General features: G+C 43.8%; 2 protein-coding genes across 3 annotated transcripts in view; one reads left to right on the plus strand and one right to left on the minus strand.

Annotated features, from left to right (window-relative positions):
- The window catches only part of LOC143292767 (uncharacterized), a 3,734-nt gene extending 81 nt beyond the window's left edge, over positions 1-3,653 (minus strand). Inside the window, exons 1-2 of the mRNA XM_076603321.1 lie at positions 3,495-3,653; positions 1-1,489 (exon numbers count right to left, since the gene is read on the minus strand). The exon at positions 1-1,489 is cut by the window's left edge and continues 81 nt beyond it. Coding sequence (XP_076459436.1) covers positions 513-1,489; positions 3,495-3,651 — 1,134 coding nt within the window. The 5' untranslated portion in view covers positions 3,652-3,653 and the 3' untranslated portion in view covers positions 1-512. The remainder of the gene's footprint in view (positions 1,490-3,494) is intronic.
- LOC143292770 (neuropeptide S receptor-like) overlaps positions 1-23,687 on the plus strand; it is a 178,848-nt gene that overhangs the window by 57,324 nt on the left and 97,837 nt on the right. The window lies entirely within an intron of this gene.

A 23,687-nucleotide genomic window follows, 5' to 3' on the forward strand; every position in this document is an offset into this window, starting at 1 on the left:
ACACACACACACACACACACACACACACACACACACACACACACACACACACACACACACACACACACACACACACACACACACACACACACTCACACACATAGATAAATCCACGACATCTTGAAGTGATGTTAGTTCTGATTCATGTAGTTTAAAGACCTTTACAAATACCTGCGTTCCATGTGCATTAATTTCTGGAAAGTTCTGTGTAGTTTCTGATTTTAAAAAAAAACTTTTCCCTTTTCTTTTGTTTTTCTGTTCTTTACACAATGGTGATGTAGACACGACGAGTGAATTGATTCCACGTTCACAAAGAAATCGGCTGTTTGTGTTCGTGATCCTCCTTCTCGGGGGAACGGGGAAGGTATATGTTAGTGATGCGAAGATACGTCTTGAAGTCTGTAGGTGTTCTGGAGAGGAAGGTGTCAGTGATGATAGGTCTTGAAGGCAGTGGGATTTCAGGCGAGGAAACTGCATGTCAGTGGTGATAGGTCTTGAAGGCTTGTAGTTGTTCAAGAGAGGAAGGTGCGCACGGTGGCCATGATGGCCTTGCCACAGGCCGGACAGTCGTCGTACATCTCAGAGCAGCTCTCACAGGTGAGGAAGTGACCGCAGGGCAGGAAGGTCACCCCGCTACTGGACAGAGCCACTTCTCTGCACCCCCGGCACTTTTGACGCTGCAACAGTTGCCGGTTCACTTTCGCCAGCTCCCGTACCTTCTGTTTGAGCTCTTTGCTGGGCCTTGTGGTGGTGTTGGTGGTGGTGGTGAAAACGTCGGGCTTTGGTAGGTCTGCCTGACTGTGACTGCACGTGGCTGTGACTTCAGCAGCTCTGAGGGAGGAAGTGGATGGAGATGATGTGGAAGGTTCCTCTACCGATGAACGATGAGAACCTTCCGACATCCCTGCAGGAACTTTCTGTCGATCACAGTCAGGATTGGAGGTGGCGCTTGAAGCTCCACCTTTCTTCTGCTTCCAGGATTTTGCCTTGGCGCTGGCGGAGGTCTTGGAGGCTTGCTGATGGAGGTAGAGTCTCCTACCGTAATGGCGCTGCAGCCGAGGGCTTCTGCAGAGTTTATGGACCCTCTCGTACAACTGCTGGGCGTTGGTGAAGCTGAGTTCAGGCTCCAGGTGCTGCAGGTCAATCACCAGCTGGACCAGAGGCTCTGGAAAGTCCATGTAAATGACTGCTGCCTTGGCCACTTCCACGTCAACGGCGGTGCCTTCGGTACCTGGTGACACTGAGGGCGCGCTGGCGGAGGTCTGGGAGGTCAGCTGACGGTTGTAGTGCTTAATTCCGAAATGTACCTGTAGCTGAGGGTTGCTGCGGAGATGGTCGACTCGCTCATACAGCTGCTGGGCATTGGTGAAGCTGAGGGCAGGCTCCAGGTGTTGCAGTTCAGTCACCATCTGGATCAGGTGCTCTGGGAGGTCCATGAACATGACCGCTTCCTTGGACACTTCCACGTCAACGGCGGTGTCTTGGGAACCTGATGACAGTGAGGAGGGAACAGTGAAAACCATGAGGATTAATCTTGGTTTTCAGTTTGGATTTGCGTCTACGTATCGTGTGCCTGGGTGTGTGGGTGTATGTCGGTGTGTGAATATTATGCATATGTGTGTCGTTTACAATACATTATTGATTGATACACTAATACACTAATTGATTGGGACCAATAACATAAATAACCAAAAACTGTTACCTGCACTTGCTCAAGCTATTCCGGTACGCCATTCATTATTTGACTGCTCACAATCCATTGTAAGAAAAGGGGGTAGATATCAGCACAAGACACGGTGATTTTCAACGTGTGTAATATGATTTCCAGTAATCTATAACAACACGTGCACCCTGGAAATAACGTAGGTGATACTAAAGACATATCTATAACAGATGCTCTGTGAGTAGCAGTATCGGGAATTCTGGCATCGCTGCCATCATTTAGAAGGCAAATGGTTGAATCTACAATATATATTTTTTTATAAAGTGTTTATAAGCAGCTGTTACACAACCGTTGTCCAAAAAGGCAAATACGCATTATGATTCCCATCTATCAGGCTAACCACTTTTCATCATCTAGAACTGTATTTATCCATTCTGTGGTAAGTTTGTTTGGTCCTCAAAATAAGTACACAGAGACGAAATGTAAGATCAAATGATCACTGAATTTAACACGTGGCGTGAATGTATGAGATAGTGAGTCTCTAATCTTGAGCAGTGTCAGGCGCAGGTGGAAAGCATACACTGTACTCTATCCGTTCTTGAAAATACATCGCTGCACTGACTTTTTTCATCAGTACCTAGCTGATGGTATTTGGATGGACAATAGTAACCCGACAACTTAGATGATTTACGGTTATTCACATGAAGTAATTGTAATAAAAGGGTTTGGTAACTATTGTTTGATAAATATACCTACTGGATTAGGTAAGGTAACTTGATCCAAACTGAAGATGTTTTGTGCGCATTACGAATAAGGAAAAATTGAATTAGTGTGAATTATTGTTTGGAAATGAAATGATATTTAGATAAGATGAAATAATTAGATATATAAACAATCAAAGTTAACTACATAAAAACGCAGGTCTTTACAAACAACAGGAAAATAAACCTAGGTTTATACACTAAAGTCTACTCAAATCAGCCGCTGCAATTGTGAGCGAAAATTGTATCATAGTGGTTCTGTTTCCTTGGACACCAGCTGGGCTGGGCTGCATTCATGAGCGATCTAAGCAGCGCTAAGTCTGCTTAGCGTTGAGAATAAACTCTAAGACTTTGGAACGTTCTGAACGAAAAGTAAACTTTGCGCTGCAAAGATAGCAACCTTGCATAGGTGCGTTACAAGTTGATGTACTAAAAGGTCACCACCTGGAGACATCGAAAGGCTGTCTGTTGTGTCTCCACCATGGGAACCAGAAGGCCTGGTACCCAAACTGTTGCTGTCTACAGCAAGGATGTTGTCTGCTGTCTGCTCGGACCTCCGGATGTTTTGGAGGGGTCTCGGGGGGTTGATCCGTCCTAGATCGGGTGACGTAATGGATAGGCGTCATGATAAAGCTAATGTTGATAAGAATGACGCCATAGACAGATGGGGAGTGAGTGTTGGTTTGTGTTGAATGTGTTTATGCGGAGAAAGCTAAGTCCAGTCACGCAGAGACGAAGACTACACTACTAGTACTGAAAGACATGAGTCCGTTTTGTGTTTGTGTGTGTGTGTGTGTGTGTGTGTGTGTGTGTGTGTGTGGTGTGTGTGTGTGTGTGGGTGTGGGTGTGGGGGGGGGTGTGCGTGTGTGTACGCGTGCGTGTGGCACATAGATTACATTTTACAATTTTTGCGCATCAAATATTTAAGTGCGTTTGTAGATTTTTCTCTTTTTTTGTGTGTATGTGTTGTTTCTTTTTACCTTATACTCAAATGAATGCATAAATGTATATGTATACATTCTCCACAAACTGCAGTGAATCCAGATAAACAATGATAATAACGCTCTCACCTGCAGCAGTCTTCACCGAACCAGCCTCGGTACCAGCACTCTTCTGATCGCAGTGTCGCTTCAGGCCTACCGTTTCCAACAAACCGGACACTTGCTTCACAGATGACTGTGGCACCACTACGTTCGCTTCACACCATTTCTGAGACTGTTTCTCCATGTCTCCACCCTCCGTGCAGAGCGGAGGTAGAGCATGGTGGTCTTGCATTGCGCTGTTCCTCTTTGTTGTTACCTCTGTCGCGAAATGAGAAGTGTCCCCAAAAGCGGGCCCCATATCAACCTCGCCTGATGACATGGTTGTGGGAATTACCGTTGCGACGAGTTCCTTAAATTAACGTGGCCCCTTGTCAAACTGATTTGGTGATTAAAAATAGTTGTGGAAATTCCCTTTGCTCGAAGTTTTCTTGCAACTGATGTTTAAGTCTGCGTGATGTGTTCATGTTGTTATAAATACTATCACCCCAATTAGACTAACTTTTCTTAATGATTTTTGTTACTGTTTTAAAAGTCAATTAATACTGGGATCAGAACAATTACAATAAGGAAATTATGCTCAATGCTTGTGTGTTTAATTTCAAACCTTTCTTCATGTCAGAGCTCTGTGGAAATTCCCGTTGCTATGAGGGGTGAGGTGAGGGTGAGGGGTTGGGAGTCATTTTTGTTTTTTGTTGTTGTTGTTTTTTTTGTTTTTGTTTTTTTTTTTTTTGCTTTGCTTTTGTGAGTGCCTGTGTGTGTGTGTGTGTGTGTGTGTGTGTGTGTGTGTGTGTGTGTGTGAACAGTTTACTTACACCTTTGTGTTCGTCGGATTGTAACCGATATTTATAACCGGTTTACTTTCTGACCGAAAGCAGCTGATCGAGTCAACGGCTAGGTTGCGAGAGCGTGTTTTGTTGTTGTTGTTGTTGTTTGATAAAGTCTGTGAAATTATCGTAGACAAAAGAAAGTTAGAAACGCTAAGCGAACTTAGTTCTGTTGAAATCTCTTTTCCAACTCAGCTCAGGATATTCTGGATTTTCCCGGAGAGCGGAAACGGAGTCTAATTATGCGTAGTGTCTCGAAGTTTCGGAGATCGTAATCGGAATCAAAATACTGTGTGTGTCCGTCTTTTCCGGAGATCGTAATCAGAATCAAAATAATGTGTGTGTCAGTCTTTTCCGGAGATCGTAATCAGAATCAAAATACTGTGTGCGGAGATCGAAATCAGGAACAGTATTCGAAATCAGGATCAGAATACTGTTTGTGTCTATTCCGGAGAGCGTGAACAGAGTCAAATTATTGTGTTCGTCATTTCAGAAGTAATCCTTACAATTTGATTCAATGATACGGTGGAAATGACTTATTAATAACTGAACGATTCGCCAAAACAAAGTGCTTGAAATTCCGTGAAAAAAGGAAGGCAAGAATTCACACAGACAGACAAGCAGACAGTCAAGCAGGTACACACTCACACTAACATCCGCTCCCCCCGCCCCCTACCCCACCCCTACACCTCTCTCTCTCTCTCTCTCTCTCTCTCTCTCTCTCTCTCTCTCTCTCTCTCTGTTTGTCGGTCTGTTTGTCTGTCTGACTGTGTACTCTCCGTCTCTTTCATCAGTTCTGTTTGTCTCTCTTTCGCTCGTTCATGCGTGACTGATGTGCCTGCTTTTGTTATCACATATGATGAAATTTATCGTTGAAAGTCTGACAGTCACAGCCGAGTACTTAGAGCGTTAGAAATTATCTGCAAAGGTCTGTGGAGGGGGGTGGGCGCAGGTCGAACCCCGGGAATAGTATGGGTAGTGAATGTTCCGAACTTGCAGGTCAACAAGATACACGGATCTTAAACGTTAAATATCCGCCATGTCAAGGAATCGGCATAGGAAGACAAGGCCCAATCCTCTCTCATTCTGCCGCTTTAACTGTTCCCAAAACCCATTCACACCCGGGTAGTGTGAGGAAAATTAATTTAAAGTGCCTTTCCCATCAACATATCGAAACGAGGCTTCGAGATCTGATCACTGGATCAGAAGTACTGCGCATCTCCGATTCGGCCAAAGCGCCCATGCAGTAGATCAAATACGCGTGCTCATACCCCATAACTCATGTCAGCGTTCGGTGGATTATGGGGACACACACACACACACACTGCACACACACACACACACACACACACACACACACACACACACACACACACACACACACACACACACACACACACAGTGCATCTTCCCAGGTTCCCCGAAAGCGGATACGGCTGCATAAATGACAGGGGAAAACATCCATCCACAGAAAATTCGCATTTGTTGGAATCTGTGTCCGTGAAAATTGTATGCAGGCTACGAAGGCGGAAGACAAGAACAAGAAAAAATCATGGTGGTAATGATTTATACCGTCGTATATTCTTTGAAAACAAAAAAACCAACAGAGCTCGATACACTATAGGCCTCATACGATTATGTCACAGCCGAACTGACTTTTCAGCGAAATGAAAAGAGCATTAGCAAGCGTCGGTGTCGCATATAAACACACACACACACACACACACACACACACACACACACACACACACACACACACACACACACACACACAGAGAGAGAGAGAGAGAGAGATAACGTCTATTTGTGCCCACCCCGCGCAACATGATGATTTTGATTGTGCTGATGTATTGTGGTGGGACAATTTTCACCCACATTCACGGGCTGACATTCGCAGTTGGATTATTTCACGAAAATAGAGTGTGGGGGATTGGGGGACCGGTGTGATGGATAGAATATGTGAGAGAGAGAGAGAGAGAGACAGAGACAGAGACAGAGAGAGAACGACAGAATCGCAGACAGTTAGGCAGACAGTCACGCAGACTGATAAGGCAAAAGGAGTGGCAGTGGTTGCAACCAATAGGAAATTCAAAGCAGGAGTTTGGATCAGACGTGATTGTTTTATCAGAAGTTGTCTGCCTTCTGGATGGAGCCATCCATACAGACAAGTTTGTATGAAAAATAAATCTTTCACAAGACGTCTTCTTGAAATGAAAAGACGTGTCGGACACCCACTCGCGTGTAACGGTTAATAACGGATCACGATAAGGCTTAAATTCAAAATCGATGTATGCTACGTTTAACCGTGGGGGGTGGGGGTGGGGGGGGGGAATTGCGAACGCTAACTTGGGAGAGGGATGGCGCCATTTGCTGACGCCCTTGTCACAAGCTGAGTGGGGGATGAAAAATGCAATACTGGAGACAGAGAGAGAACGGGAGTGGTGGTATGATAGGTACAGTTGATCACGTTCAAAATCGTATTTCGTTTGTGGTAGGACAAAAAACGGAGTTTCTAATGGACGATACACCGAGAGTGGAGAGAGCGAGCGAGAGAGAGAAGGAGAGGGGCGTGGTAGAAGGTATGAGACAGAGAGACTAGACAGATAGAGGAAAGGGGAATTAATAGGAGTGAAGGAAAGACTGAGACCCGGATAGATGAGACATAGAGAAAGAGAGAGAGAGGGGGTTGGCGAGACAGTGAAACAGAGAGAGAGGGGGGTATGAGACAGAGTTTAACAGACAGAGAAAAGAGGAATACGTTGGAGTGAAAAAAAGACTGAGACCTGGAGGATGATAAATGATACATAGAGAAAGAGAGAGAGAGTGGGCGAGACAGTGAAACACACATGCACACACCCACAGACAGACAGACAGGATTGGAGGTTTGATACAGAGAGACTAGACAGACAGAGAAAAGGGAGATGGGGGAGCGTGAAAAAAAAGTTGGAGTGAAAGAAAGATTCGAGACCTGGAGGAGAACAAATGAGACACAGAGAAAGAGAGAGAGGGTGAGCGAGACAGTGAAACAGAGACGGAGTGGGAGGTGGGGGTGAAATGGAACAGCGAAAAATAGGAGGAAGAGAAAGATAACTTTACCTGGGTTCGAACTACCATTGAATGGCTCACGCGGCGGAGCCAGTCTGGCACACGCTTTACTACAGCTGGAATGCATTATAGGTACACCATTTGTGATGTCGAAATCCAAGTCGGATCCGCTCTCCACAGGTCATCACGAAAGTGACAAAGTGAGAGATCTATACGAAAGTGACTTCAGAGGTGTGAATAACTGGCCTGCTAGTTTGATGGGAATGGAGGGAAGAGGATTCGTTCACGGTCTGTTCCCAGAACAGAATGCAAGTTGGCGGCACGCTGAAAGTACTGTACGAATTATCAACCGCCCCCATTATGTATGTCTGTCCCCCCAAGAAAACAGACATTCTCGTGATGCCAGAAGGCATGACGTAGTAATATTGTTAGTAGTTTTAGTTCAGGAACTAGCAGGAATTATCAGTCAGCTCCAAACTTACAGACAGAATGTTGGATGTGTACTTCCTTGACTGAATCCGATTCTGTTCTAAAGGATAGTAAACAGGACTAGTTTTTTGTGTTTCTTGTAAAACCCTCCATGTTGTCTTCCGTTTCTTCAACTGTCGGATTCTCCAGATAAAGATTTTGTGCGTTTTGTGCCCATTTCCACGTAAAGAGTTTATTCCTACGAGACCTGTACACCCTACCTTTATTCCCTGTGACATTCTGTTCTTTAAAACAACTGTGAGATTTATCTTAAAACCGATGAACATTTAACATAGAATAGAACATGCCTTTATTACAAAGTGTACCGGGGTCACAAGGAATATTGTCTTGTATCACTTCAAATATTCTGTCAGTTGTTTTGGGTGTTTTTGTTGTTGTTTTTTTGTTTTTGTTTTAGTTAAACTAGGGAACAGCTCCAACATTGCCTCAAGATGTCGTGATATGATCTGTGTCGATTCCAGCCTGAAATATGAGCGCACTTCCTGGTTCGTGACGAACGGCCATCTTCTTTTTTTTCTCACAGACAAGTAATGCCAATCCTGCACGTTCCCCGTATACTACAGGGAGTATCTGTCTATGTGAGCTCAAGTTTTAGGACGCATGATTTTGTCAGAAGTGTCAGTGACAAACAGACCGGACCCAAACCGATGCAGACTGTCCTATGCAGAAGTCACGTAACGACAGGCGCGACAAATAATACCACAGCCATTGTCTGATGACAATGCAATGTCAGACTGAAAAACGGTGTTTGCTGTATTATATAGCGAGCGAATAACACATTGGATCAGTTGATTATTGATCAGCATCTGGTTCTGTGAACCATAACTTCATATTAAATCAGATACATCGTGAAACGAAGAGCCAGCGGCAGCGATTGGGACATACGGCCCAGATAATATGGATAGTGCATCAGCCTTTGAAATTGCACCGGAAAAGTAGCATCCGCGCTAAAGTGACTTTTCCACGAAGAGAGAAGCCATTAGCAAGCGTCCTTGTCTCACGCTATATTGTCAGCAGAGCTGTCTGGCTGGCAGACAATGAGATGAAAAGAGGAGTTCTTTTTTTGTGATGCACGGTTTGGTGATGACGAGAATGCGGAACTGGTTGATCCAGTTCACGCCGAAAACAATCTTGTTTGCTTTCCGTTGTAACAGTGAGAGGGTTCTATGGATATTTAGTCAACATCACAGCGAGAGAGAGAGAGGGGGGGGGGGGGGGAGAAAGAGAGAGAGAGTATGGCTTTGCACTTTTGAAAGAAAAGACTGGTACATTATACTAGCATGAGATTTCAGTATGTGATATTATCTGAAACAACAATCTACACGGGAAAACAATTGAAGCCGTAATCAGGAGAGACAGACAGACAGAGACAGACAGACACGTTATTCACATTTTTCCGAGTCTGAGGATGATGGATAGGCACTCATGTTTTGTTGTATGTGTATGAGTATATCTGCGTCTGTGAACGCGCGAGCACCTAAAGAGAGAGAAGAAGGAAGGAATAAAATTCACTTATATTTGCGACTACAAACTGAAAACTCACATGGCGAGTTCCCATCACTGCCATCAAAGATAAATGACAATTTTCGCTGTCGACTCATCAACAACCCATATCCGAGAAAAAGGTTTATGTCGCAGAGACATGTTATTGGGGTCATTTAACCTAAAGCCATTCCATCAAACAAGGGAAACCATACGGGGACCAGTGACAGCTCTCCGACACATAACCCTGGTGACGATGATGACACTGTCCAATTTACTGATAAATGCTGTGGGCGTTGTGTTTGAGCAAAGTGGCTTTTTCCATTGTGACACTGTTGTAAAACAAAGAGTATATAAAAAAAAAACCCAACAAACACGGGAAATCATTCGGGTCTCATGAAATGGTGCAATGTTGGTGTGGGAACGATTGAGCGTGTTTTGGACGCAGTGAGAACGGTTTTTTTTTTTCTTGCCCTAGTTGTTCGGAAACAGCGACAAAACGTGTTGTGTGTAATGATGATTGACGATGTGTTGCGTGGTATTGCTGATAAACTAGGAGTGATGGAAAAAAAATATATATAATTTGATTTGCGTCAGGACACAAAGCGGCTTCTAGATTATTGGCCACAGGAATCAGAATGTCATTATAGGACATACATAGTATATATGCATTTGCGAACATGTGCATACATGGAAGTATACGTGGAGAGAAGACACACAAGCACCCAAACACACGCAGAAACACAGATGTGTGCACGCGGTTGCGCGCGCGCAAACACACACACACAATTTTTGTCAGTGTGTGTCTTTGATTTGAGCCACAATGCACAGCCAATGGTTTTTGTTTGTTTGTTTGTTTTTTGTTTTGTTTTGTTTTTACCGCGCGCGACGGCCTGTTGGGAGGTCGTCTGGGTTTGATTTGGAACAAAGGCATTACCGACAGATATTTTATTATACATTTTTAATTTGGATGCCCTCGTTCTCCAGCGAGTCCCTTCTATTTACGATCTTAGCATGTATGAATAAACGCTTTGAGAGTTAGGGCAATTTTTTTCGCTGTCTTTGAACCGATACCTTAGTTCTACCCTTAAAAAAATATTTAAAAAATAAAAATAAAACTTAGCGTATATTCAGCCCTTTTACGAGCTGCTAGGCTTTGACGAAAAAATGTGGAAAAGCAGCTGAACACATCCACAGGAAAAAAAGGAAAAGAAGGCACACGGTTGCAATACACAGTTTACTGATGGCCGGTGACAAACATTTTTCATTGCTACAGTAGAAAATATTGAGTAAAAGGTCCCCGACAAGGCCAGCAGTTTCAAAACAATGCCCTTTGAGGACTTGCAAAACAAACGAGCACTGATTGAACACGAACGATTCCCTCCGTCCCTCCCTCCTCTCCACTCTGCCCCTGTTGTTTTCTCCACAAACCTACGACCTATCACCTCCATCACTGGTGAAGTGTGTGCACATTTTCCTCCTGTCTGCACAAGGTGTTTTCGGCGTAATTGCCTCTCCTCCACCCCACCCCTGCCTCCTGTTCCCCGCTCTCACTCTCCCCCACCCCTCATTGAATGGAATGCCGACGCGGCGTGGTCCTTCGTTGTTCTATGGTTAGTAAAGAGGGTTGTAATCTCCGCCCTGTGGCACGTTAACGATCGTGAAGTGCCCCTTCTCCGTTGTAATTACGCCATCGTTTGTGCCTACCATGTTGTTGTTTCCTTAACTCTCCCACTCTTTCTGGTGGAGAAAGTACTGCTCTGTATGGCTCTTTGTCTGTTTATGTCTGTAAGTTTGACTTGGACAACAATCCACGCCCAACATTTTTTTTTTGTAATATCCCGCGCACTGACCAGTTGCGAGGTTTTCTTGGTGGACCGTATTTTATTGTATTTCTATTTTCTGTCACAACATTAATTCTTGGTGTGAAGTACGGGCTGCTCTCCGCGAGCTGAGCGTGTCACTGCTGTTTTCACAATGTGCACGTTGTTTATTGTCTGTTATTGGGGAGAAGGGGGTGAGTAAAAAAACCATGTCTGAGCGGGGACTCCAGACCATGTACACCTGCGTTCTAGGCGGGTGCATTACCAGAAGGCCACCGCACCGAGGATTCATTGCTTTAATCAAGTAATTACATATAATCGACATTTAGAAACGACAGCTTTAGACTGTTCGTAGAACCCTTTCATCTGGGGGCAATGCCAGAGATGGTGGGGGAAATGGAACAATAATCTGTATGTTTTGGAACTGATTGATCAGTCATCTTTAGAGATCCAGCAAGCGCTGGCTGGCCCCATTCTTTACCCCATACCTCAAAAGGTTATCTACAGCTGTCACAAAAACTGAAGGACCACCTTGGATCCTGCACAGTTTTCTTCTTGGTGAAATGATGCTGGGTTTTCCACAAACAGTTGTGAATTTAGCCAATATAATGAGCACCACACACAACCAGATATGATTTCTTGCAGCGCACATGCTTTTTTTCTTCTTCTTCTTTTTTTTAACAATGAAAAGCCATAACTATCGTTTACAAACCACCGGGGAAGCGTAATTTTTTGACAAGAAACATCGACTTTTCAAACACATTTCAAGCTGTTAATGGTGCACGTGTGCCTGAAACAGCCGTGTGTGTGCTCAGTGACAGGATGGTGATAGACCATAATTATGCAGCCTTTTGATTCAACATTGTACGAACACATACCTGCTTAAGTCGTCCTTAGCATGTTGTGATCCCTGTATGCTCGGGATAGCCACTGAGCTGCGGTTCAGTGAGTAAACAAAGAATCCACCCTAGAAGTCCATAAAAACAGAGAAAATGTCGGAACTGGTCCACGAAAAATGAGAGCTCGGTGGCTTTACAAGACCTGTAGATTTTGCCTTCAGATAGATGACAAATAGATATGCAAACACACAGAGCATATAGCAGGGAGTACACAAGAACCACAGTAAATTTTGCAGCGTACGGTTTAGACCGATGGTGATTAAAACTGGACCGCGCCATCCAAGGACGACTGCTTTCCATGCGAGTGAAGACGCATATACTCCCATGAGATCCACTGTGCCAACAGGCGGCTTTGGGAGTTGGACTGCTTTAACAATCCTCTTTTTTGAAATTAACTATTGGTTCACTGGGAAAGAAACAGGTGTCATATCGTTGACTGATGTCATTCATCCTAACCTCTTTTCTGGATGAACTATTTATTAGCTGACGAAACGACGGAGAATTACTATTCTTAACTAATTTACCATTTCCTGACTTTGCATAAGTCTGTCATTTGCGGCATCATATATACAGTTAGAACACACTAGCACGCACGCGCGCACGCGTGCACACAGACACACACACACACACACACACACACACACACACACACACACACACACACACACACACATATATATATATATGTGTGTGTGTGTGTGTGTGTGTGTATGTGTATGTGTGTCTGTGTGTTAGGAGTTTTCCATACACTTTTTTCTGTCTGTGAAGCAAAGGCATTACTGTTTCTATTTTGGATGCTTCGCATCCTCCAGAACGTTCTTCTGATTTATGATTGTGGTATATATATGTACAAGTGTCTTTGGAGCCAGACCAACGCTTTTTTGCAGGTCTTTGAACGGACCTCTCTGAGTCCTTATTTCTTTCTTTTTGTTATTGTCATTATTACTTTTTTTTTAAACTTTCTTCGTTAGTTTTCTGTTGTTGTCGTTTTGTTTTGTTGTTGTTGTTGTTGTTGTTGTTGTTGTTGTTTTGTGGTTTGTTGTTGTTGTTGTTGTTTTTTGTTTGTTTTTTGTTGTTGATTTTTTTGTTTTGCTTTTTTTTTGTTTGTTTGTTTGTTTGTTGTTGTTTTTTTGTTGTTTTTTGCTTCGTCCTTTTGGTCATTTTCTATTTTTTCTTTCTCATGTTTTTCTTGTTCCTGTCCTTTACCCCCACCGCCCACCCCTTCCTCTCTATTAACCCACTTTCTCTCTTCCTCAGACCACAGACCCCTTCCCCGTCTCTCTCTCTCTCTCTCTCTCTCTCTCTCTCTCTCTCTCTCTCTCTCTCTCACTCCGCAGCCTCCTGATCTCCCCCCCTCTCTCTCTCTCGATTTGTTCCACCTCTTTGAATATGAACAATTTTTTGTATGAAATAAAATTGTCATTTCTCTCTCCCTCTCTCTATCTCTCGCTCCCCCCCCTTCTCCCCCGCCCTCCCCATCTCTTTTGAATCAGAATCCAAAAACAGTATTGTCTTATAAGTCTCATAGATAAAGATAGATATATAGATAGATAGACAGATACATAGATAGATAGACAGATATATATGGATGTATAGATATGTGTGTGTGTTTGTGTGTTGTTGTTGTGTGCGTGTTTCTTACTCACTATCTCAGCTTATGTCTTTGTCTGTCTCTGTCTTCCCCAGCCCTCACCCCATCTCTCTCTCTCACACACACTCTCTCTCACTCTCTCTCTCTCTCACTCTCTCTCTCTCTCCATTTGTTCCTTCCTCACGTCCTTCCGTCCCTGCTTCAGTCCTTCTTCCAAAAGACACTGCCAGCACCCCTTTGAGTTTCTTTCTTCCTACCTTCCTTCCTTCCTTCCTTCCATCCTTTATTTCTCTTTCTCTTCTTTTCATTGCTGTATCCGATCTATAGATGGGAGGTAAAGACTTCCTTCCTTCCTTCCTTCCTTCCTTCCTTTATTCCTCTTTCTCTTCTTTTCACCTCTGTCTCCGGTCTATAGATGGGAGGTGAAGACTATTTTATGCTGATGCTAGGCACAGTGAGAACGCCGCTGGGAATGGAATAGTCTTTTGTTTTGGGTCCGCGGTAATCTTGTGCTCCCGTATCCAGGGGAAGCGGACAAGTACCTTGAGTTTCAGAAGATGTTGAATAGTTAATGACCCCATTTTCTTGTCTTGTGGCGTGTTGTCGGTGAACGGAAAGTTCCCGTACCCCTGGACACGCATTTGTTGTTTGAGTCACCACACCCCTCCCACTCCTATGCCCCCAGCAATGTCTGGTGAGCCTATTTGATCATCTGCTGGGTGTACTTTCAAGGGACATAAAGAAGGGAAGAACTATAGAAATCAAGTTCAGAAAAGAACAAAGAGAACCCGAGATGCAGAACAACAACATAAAAAGACCGGCAAAAGAAAGAACATGACTTAAGACAAAGAAAAGACATCCTGACTGACTGTCTCAGACAGAAAACAAAAAGAACACACAAAACGAGTTGATGGATGGGAGGAGGAAAGGACAGAAACGGAGAAGAAAAAAATAAAACGAAGAAAACGGTCTCGTTGCCAATGGTTTTCAGCTTTGCTGACTCAATTTGAGAGAAAGCCTAAGGCGTTCGTTTTCGTCAAAAGAGGTGAAGAGCGACTAACGAGAGAAGATAAGTATCTTGACCCCCGTGTCATTTTCTCTCTTGTTGGTATTTTGTGTCTCTTTTTTTTCTGGTAGACGCATTGGCTTGTCAAGACTATATAGTGCAATCTTAAGATCATAACATATGTCGATCACAAGGATCCGATCTATATGATTATCGCCCTTGGAAACCTGGAAGCTTTTTTTTTTTTTTTTTTTTTTTTTTTGTCTCATTGGTCTGTTTATAGGTTGATTGCACTGGATTCTATCTCTCTTTCATTCTCTCTGTTCGTGTGTCCATTATCTGTAAGCCATCAGAAGCGATGCATGCCACGCCCACAACTGTTCACCAGCAGAGCTCAGTTTTGCCACGACTGATCCTTCCGTTTTCACTTACCTCTTCCTAGCAAATCAATGGTGATGTCTTTTTGTTTTCTTTGGTTTGTTTCTTTCTTTCTTTCGAGGGTGTCTTCGTTGATTGCATCTGTGGACGTAGTATCCAAATCTATTGCTTTCGAGCATTGGCGGGGCTACGATAGTACAAGAAAAAACATCCATCCTCAAAATCCTATCTCAGCTCGCTAGCCTACTATCTCTGTCTGTCTGTCTTCCTCTCTCTCTCTCTCTCTCTCTCTCTCTCTCTCTCTCTCTTTATCTCTCTCTCTCTCTCTCCTTCTCTCTCCCTGTCTCCCCCCTCTCTCTCCCAGTCTCTATCTCTCTTTCACACACAAACACACACACAGACACACACAGACACACTCACACACACACACCACACACACCACACACAGACACACACACACACACACACACACACACACACACACACACACACACAGACACGCACACACACACAGACTCACACACACACCACACACACACACACACAGACACACACACACACACACACACACACACACACACACAGACACGCACACACACACACAGAGACACACACACACACACACACACACACACACACACACTTGAAACCATAGGTCAACAATTATGAGAAGATAGACACACATAACAGTCAAGAGACACGAAGGCATTAAAGAAACGAGGGAAATTACCCAGAGAATTTCCAGACAACGGAATGGATTTCCAGTCCGCCTGTACAACAAAAGTGACTGTCCAGTATTGCAGCTGTAAACCAGCGGACCAAAAACCACCAAGGACGTTCTTTAAAAGCATCAGGCCCAGTTAGAACGGTAGCCGGACTCCACTGGCCCTCGGACAAAGAAACCTTCGCGAAAACAGACCAAGCACTCAACAGTATGACCACAAGGGCGCAGATCAATAGGTTAAACCTGAGCTCTGCCGCAGTAGGAACAGATCGCTCCGAACAATGGCCGGAAAAGAATGTTGGTCTAAAAGTGTTCGCTGAACGTATGGACTGTAATTCACGTTCTGACTGTCAGGACCGATGGCACATCCAAACCTTGTTTAGGGGGTCCATCTGGAAATGCCACAGTGGACATAAATCGTCTGAGCATGCCGCGGTGAAAGGACAGCTTTATTTCTCTTGTCTGTGGTGCATAGAAGTGAAGAAAGGAAGGTTATCCTTTTTTTTCTAGTATACTATTTCCTGTTTCTAGATGGTTTAATTGTGTGTTGGTATGTGTGTGGATGGGGGGGGGGAGAGGGGCAGGTGTACACACACACACACACACACACACACACACACACACACACACACACACACACACACACACACACACACATATATATATATATATATATATATATATATAATATATATATGTATATACATATAGATAGATAGATAGATACACACACACACACACACACACACACACACACACACACACACACACACACACACACACACACACACACACACACACACACACACACAGACCGTTAGAGACAGAGGGTAGCAAAGAAAGAGAGAGAGGGAGACACAGAGAGAAGCCTTTCAGCATGGTTGACTCGGGTTTTCCCCCGCATGGCTCGTTTTGAGGCCTTGACCGAATTTTGTGCATGCATATCTGTGACGACATTGATCCTAGTTGACTCGAGCAATGGAGAGAGAAAAAACAAAACAAAAACCAAAACCATGTGCCAGTGGGTCGCTTACATTTGGAGCACACCGCTGATCGCTATAACGCCTCATCGAACTGACTGCGTTCCCTGCGTTCAGACTACGAGCCACGGGAACCAAAATGAAACTACGTGACCCGCCAAAAAAAAAAATGTAGTATGGTGGTGTCCAGGCACCATGTCCTCACGTAGAAGAGGATAAAGTTAGACACAAATCATTATCAGGAAAATTTGTTTCAGTATCAGTATCAGTAGCTCAAGGAGGCGTCACTGCGTTCGGTCAAATCCATATACGCTACACCACATCTGCCAAGCAGATGCCTGACCAGCAGCGTAACCCAACGCGCTTAGTCAGGCCTTGGCAAAAAAAAAAAAAATAAAAATAAAAAATATATATAAAATAAAATAAATAAATAAATAGATATATAAATAAAATAAAATAAAAATAGATAATAATATGAATAATAAAAAAAATAATAATAATAATATCAGATATCATTAAGATCAAAACTGAGAGATAGCCAGAGTGTATGTGCCTGTCTCAGAGTGAACATCACTCTCCCCCAAAACGCAAAATACTAGGCGTAAGTATCAGTATCAGTAACTCAAGGAGGCGTCACTCCGTTCGGACAAATCCATATACGCTACACAACATCTGCTAAGCAGATGCCTGACCAGCAGCGTTACCCAACGCGCTTAGTAGCGCAATGCGCAAAGAAGAAATAAAACCTGCAGTATTTATGCAGCTATCATTGCCAAAAAATAATAGGTTTGCCTGAAGGTAGCATGTCACATGTTTCTTCCCATATCATAAGTTTTCTCTAAACTCAAGTCAGCCCTCATCCCGCCATGTCACTGACTAATAGATCCAATAAACAGCAGAACCAGTATCGTTGGGAACAAAACAGACATTTACTGGTTGAACTGAATGGGTTTTCCACCACGTGTACGCAAATGGTTGTGTGCACCTCTGATTCTGTTCCCCAGTCACTCACCAGACAGCGGAAGTGGGAAGAGAAAGCAAAGGTACAACGAGATGAAGATTGTCATACTCCTCTCTCTGTCTCTCTCTGTCTCTCTCTCTCTGTCAATCTCTCTGTCTCTCTGTCTCTGTCTCTGTCTGTCTGTCTGTCTGTCTGTCTCTCTCTCTCTCTCTCTCTCTCTCTCTCTCTCTGTTCATCACCGTCATCGTCCTCATTATCATCATCTGTATCATCATCATCGTCATCTCTCTCTCTCCCTTTCTCATATTGCACTATTACACTGTTAAATTTATGTACTTTTTTTGCTGCCCCATCAGCTGCACCGTTTCAGTGGCATTACTCCCACGCCGCTCATTTAGATCCAATTCACGGCCACACCTGGGTTCGTCCGTCACAGTCCCAGCGTCGGCAGTCCGCAGGGAACCATCGATGTTAGGTCGCCAGGACGCCACACACCAGAGGAGATCCTGCACTGCTGCTGAGTCACTTCGATGGTGTTCAGTGGTGCCTGTTCTGATTCAGCGTATTTAGGACACCACCTACTAAGCCCCCTACTAAAGACAATAATGGCTCAGTCGCGGAGCCAGACTGAGTGAGCGTCCCTCCCAAAGTGGAGACCGCCACCACTTCCCTCAAACAACGCCCCCCCCCCCCCCCCCCCCATGAATCTGCCGACACAACACCCCATGAAGCACAATCACCCATGACGGGTAACACATTCCATCGCCATTTCCAAAGCACTCAGGCAACAACTGTCATCACCATTTCCAAAGCACTCAGGCAACAACTGTCATCACCATTTCCAAAGCACTCAGGCAACAACTGTCATCACCATTTGCAAAGCACCCAGGCAACAACTGTCATCACCATTTGCAAAGCACACGGGCAACAAAACCGATGTTACCACCAATTTTTTCAAGTCGCACCCCACTCACTCCTACAACTTTACTACCACTACCCTGTGAGACCCAAATGCTTTCTCTTGATTTTCTGCTTTTTTTTTCTTTCTTTTTTTTTTGCTTTTTTTTTTTTAACAACTGTGTCCCGATTGAAAAAGCCCTCTTGCTCTGATACAATCCTCAAAGCATTCATAAATTAATATGACGGCACCGTCATTGGCACTGGAGTTGTGCTTCGGAGTGTTGTCACAAGTCCCTGTATTTAGTCACTGGTTTGATACGAGACCCCAAATGACAGTTATGTAGGACATGGACGTTATCTTCGCTTGTGGGTTGCTGGTTTGGCGCCTGGTCCTTTTATCTTTCCCTCGGCGTCAATAAACCGAGACTGTCATTGTGAGTCCTTAGCGTGTAACAGTCAATGTCAGTGCATTTTCTTTGGTTGTGACTCTTAGATACTTTCTTTTTAACTGCCTAATACATGATTTCAGCACAGTTGTTGTTTTTTTATGTTCGCGCTCACACACACACACACACACACACACACACACACACACACACACACACACACACACACACACACACACACACTATTCTCCCTCTACCCAAATAGAGTGTGAGAGAGGGAGACAGACAGACAGCGAGAAAGTGGTAACGGGGGACGAGGGAGAGGAAAGAGTGAGTGAGATGGATATGGAAACTAAAAGCTCAAAGCCATGAGAAACCATATAACAGGCTAAAAACATGGAATAAAAGTAAAAACATACGACGACTACAACAAAATGTGTAATCAAATTCAAGAAAGTAACACCAGCAAAGATCATTTCGTAATCAAATTCATCTAAATCAGAATGAAAATTAATTAAAACAGGTGAAAAATGGACGCTATACTGGAATGGAGCCACAACTTCATCTTACCCTTTACGCTCTCTCTCTCTTGTACAAATCTAGCTTTGCATTTTATGGACCATCTGCTTGGAACTTTCTTCCTTCGTTCATTAAGACGTGCGATTCATTACGTTCCTTCAAATCAAACATACGAGAACTTCTGCTCCACAAACAATAGGCCCACAAAGCTTGCTTTTTTTTTCTTTTTTTTTTTTTTTTAATAACCAGCTAAAAAAATACAAAAATCATGCTTTTTCCGTGAAGTTTGTATCTATACCTACATGCAGTGAATTTATTTTATTTCTACCTTTGTGCTTTGTTCTTACTTGTTCGCCTGTAAATTGGATGTTATTACCTGTAACATCTGCATCAGCAAATTAGTCACTTTTGTATATGTGCAATGGTAAAGTTGTGCTTCTCTATTTTCTGTATGTCCGCTATATGTTTCTCACTTCGGTCATGTCTCTGTATGTGCATAAGTATATATATATATATATATGTGTGTGTGTGTGTGTGTGTGTGTGTGTGTGTGTGTGTGTGTGTGTTGGGTGGAGAGAGTGTGTGCATGTGTATGGATATGAATGTATAAATGCGTTCGTTTTATTACTTTTTACGATGTTAATGATGATGGTGGTGATCATTCTTCGTTGTAGTAGCAGTGGATGTAGCAGTGTTAACAAAATTATTATTTTTTGTCTTTATCGTTAATGTTGTTATTGTTGTCGCAAGGACAGATTGGAAGACTGGGAGATGCCTAAAATCTTTATCCTTGAGTAATAAAGTTTTTGAATCTTGAATATCTCTCTCTCTCTCTCTCTCTCTCTCTCTCTCTCTCTCTCTCTCTCTCTCTCTCTCTGCCCCCTCTCTCTCTCTTTCCACTCTCTCCATTCCTACTGTCACGGACAAGGAGTGTGTGTGTGTGTGTGTGTGTGTGTGTGTGAGCGCTGCCAGTTATGGTAGACCCACTCTCCTTGTAGCTCTCCCGCGTGCTCCTTGTTGCTCAGGTAGTCTGTGGAATGCACGTGTTGCACTGGTGGCATGACGTGTAGATTTCTGATTTGTGAGCTACGGGAAGTTTTTCTTCGTTTGGAAAACCAGCACCATTAGTCAGTGGAGCAAGACACTTTGCCAGGTCTACAACAGTGTAGGGTCCTATAGAGAGGGACGCTCATCCGGTATTTTGACCGGAGTTCAGATATGCCGATATGGTGGGCGGCAGCGGAATAATACCAAGATTTTTGTGGATAATTAGAACTAGAACTAAGCCGCGGATTCTAGGTTTTTGTCGTAGGGGACTCCACTCGCCCTCTGTGGAGACCCGACTTCATCCCGCTGTTTGAGTGGCATCCGTCTGGGGAGCTCGAGCGTCGCTGGTGGACGTGATTCCCCAAGCGCTACACCCGAGTCAACCTTGCAGGACAACGAACTGTGTGGTGCCAGTTTCTCCACCACCACCACCACCACCCTTTTGGTTGAAAAGTTGCACGCTACACCTACACACCAATCTCCCTCCTTCTTCTTCTTCTTCTTCTTCTTCTTCTTCTTCTTCTTCTTCTTCTCTCTCTCTCTCTTTCCATCTCTCTCTCTCCATTCTGTCCCCCACACCATCTCTCTCTCTCTCTCTCTATCTATCTATCTATCTATCTATCTATCTATCTCTCCGTTCTCTCTCCCACACCAATTTCCCATCCTATCTCTCTCTCCTCTTTGTGATATCCATTAGAAACCTCGCATCCGTCGAAACACGATACAAACTTTTTAGCGTGAATTGGATCCGCCCGAGCCACCAGCCATCACGCCGTCCGCATCTGATATACTGTGCATCACAACCACGTAGGTTTTTGGGGTTTTTTTTTAACCTCGTTCTCGTCTCATACGGTATGAGCCAGACAGCATTGCTAACAATATGGTGTGAGACAAGGATGTCTGCTGATGGCTTCTCCCCTATTCTGACGGAAATATCATTTTAACGCGGGTGCTGCCTTCCCGATGCTAATTCCAAACAAGTCTGGCGCGATAGCTATCGTAGTACTTATCGTTTACGCTGTATATGTCCGAAAATGTTTGGTCCTACATTTCATGAGGTACTTATGATTAACCCCTCAACTGCTGAACCCTGGTGAAATGAGATCAGTTTGCATGAGTTTGGAGTGAAGTCACTTCTTTTTGTGTATCTATCAAGCGGTGTCGTTGCATTTGATGAACAGAATTAATGCTATCCTAAGATGAACAATTCCAGATAACGAATGGCGATTAAATTCCTGACCTTTAAAGTCTGTCTTGTCTTAGTGAGGTGACAGCTCTCTGTTGACTAGCATACTAATCAGTATCATTCTCCTCCTTGTTATTGTTGTTGTTCTTCTTCTTCTCCTTGTTCTGCTGCTGCTGCTCCTGTTGCTGCTGCTGTTGTTGCTGTTCCATTTCTTCTTCTTATGTCCAGAAAGAACACGACATGGTTGAAATCGCTGCACAAGATGCATATTTGTCCGGCTCTTGTCAACAGGAAAATAAATTGATAAATTGTGCGTCCTTGAGAGTGAGAGAGAGGAGAGACAGAGATAAGATAGAGGAGAGAGACAGACAGACAGACAGACAGAAATAAGAGAGAGGAGACAGACAGACAGAGATAAGATAGAGGATAGAGACAGACAGATAGACATACAGAGATAAGAGAGAGGAGACAGACAGACAGAGATAAGATAGAGGACAGAGACAGACATACAGAGATAAGAGAGAGGAGAGAGACAGACAGACAGACAGACAGAGATACGAGAGAGGAGAGAGAGAGAGTGGTGGTCAAAGAATCCCACTGGCACCATGTTCGTGTGAAATTAAGGTTTGTTATTAACGGTATCTTCGGCTTCGCTGTGTGTGGTCTTAAGCCTGTTTTTCAATGCCAGATTGGCCCGTTTCCATTGTTATTTTTGTTGCTGTTGTTCATGGGGTTATTTCTGCCTCTCGTTCGTTAAACGTGCCACGTGTGTGTTTGTTTATTTGTGCTTAAAATGCTAATCTTGTCCAACGTCCTTTTATATTATCTTTCTATGCTAAATGTGGCACGTGTACGTCAGTGTCTTTTGTCTGTGGAATGCAAACATTTTCCGGTTTCTTTCGTTTTCGTTTTCTTTATATCTTTGTTCATCATGTTTCGTTTGTGTGTTTGCATCCCTGTGTATAAAGTAGAAGTAGCACGAAGACGGGTGCAGAGGTGCAGAGCATCTTAACTTTGGCTATTAGGGGATTACTTACGTCTGCGGAACCTGACAGAGACGGTGATAAGACAAGCAGTGGCTTTTCTCTGTCTCAGCGTGGTTGGGCCTCTCGCTCTTTCTCTCCCTGGCGCTGTGTGTGTGTGTGTGTGTGTGTGTGTGTGTGTGTGTGTGTGTGTGCACCTGTTGCTTGCGCGCACCTGTTTGAGCCCATGTATGTGTCTGAGTGTGGATGTAAGTATTTTTGCATATGAAGTGTGCTTAGCCCTTTTCTTCCCCCCAAGTATTATCTATCCATCTATCCATCCATGTATTTATCTATACAACTTATATATACATATAAAATTATAAGAAATCAAGACGGAAGACCAAAGTAAGAAAGAAACGAAAACTTTTCATTCTTATCATGATCTTCATCCTGGACAATGATCTCTGCCCGTGTTAATTGAAACAGAAACGAGCGCGACCTCGCAAAACTGGCTGTTAAGTTTTGTAGGAAAGGAGGGCAAATCATAGATTATCTCACAGTCTTTTTTATCTGGATGTTTTGGGATGGGAAGCCACATGAATGGGAAACAGCTATATTTCTCTCTGTGGAAATCTCTACGCTTTGTGGGGCTTGACATTGCGTCAAATAAAATAAAAAAAAGAAAGGATGGGGTTTGGAGGGGGGTGAAGGAGAGAGGGGGTGGGGGGAGAAGGAAGAGGGGAGGGAGGGGAATGATTTATATGATGCAATAAGAGAACAGCGCTTCCCAGTTCACGCTTCCTCGCAGTAGAGAGACAGAGACAAAGAGATAACGGGAGCACAAAAGAAAAAAAAGAAAAAAAGAAAAGAAAAAATACCGAGGGCCGACGTAGTTGGTAATGTACAGGGTCCCCATTAACAGATTCAGAGGTGATCCACGGAGGATTTTCTATGCACGTGTGTGCCTCTGTGTGCCTCTGTGTGTGTGTGTGTGTGTGTGTGTGTGTGTGTGTGT

The sequence above is a fragment of the Babylonia areolata genome, chromosome 1, assembly GCF_041734735.1.
Source record: "Babylonia areolata isolate BAREFJ2019XMU chromosome 1, ASM4173473v1, whole genome shotgun sequence".
NCBI lineage: Eukaryota > Metazoa > Mollusca > Gastropoda > Neogastropoda > Buccinidae > Babylonia > Babylonia areolata.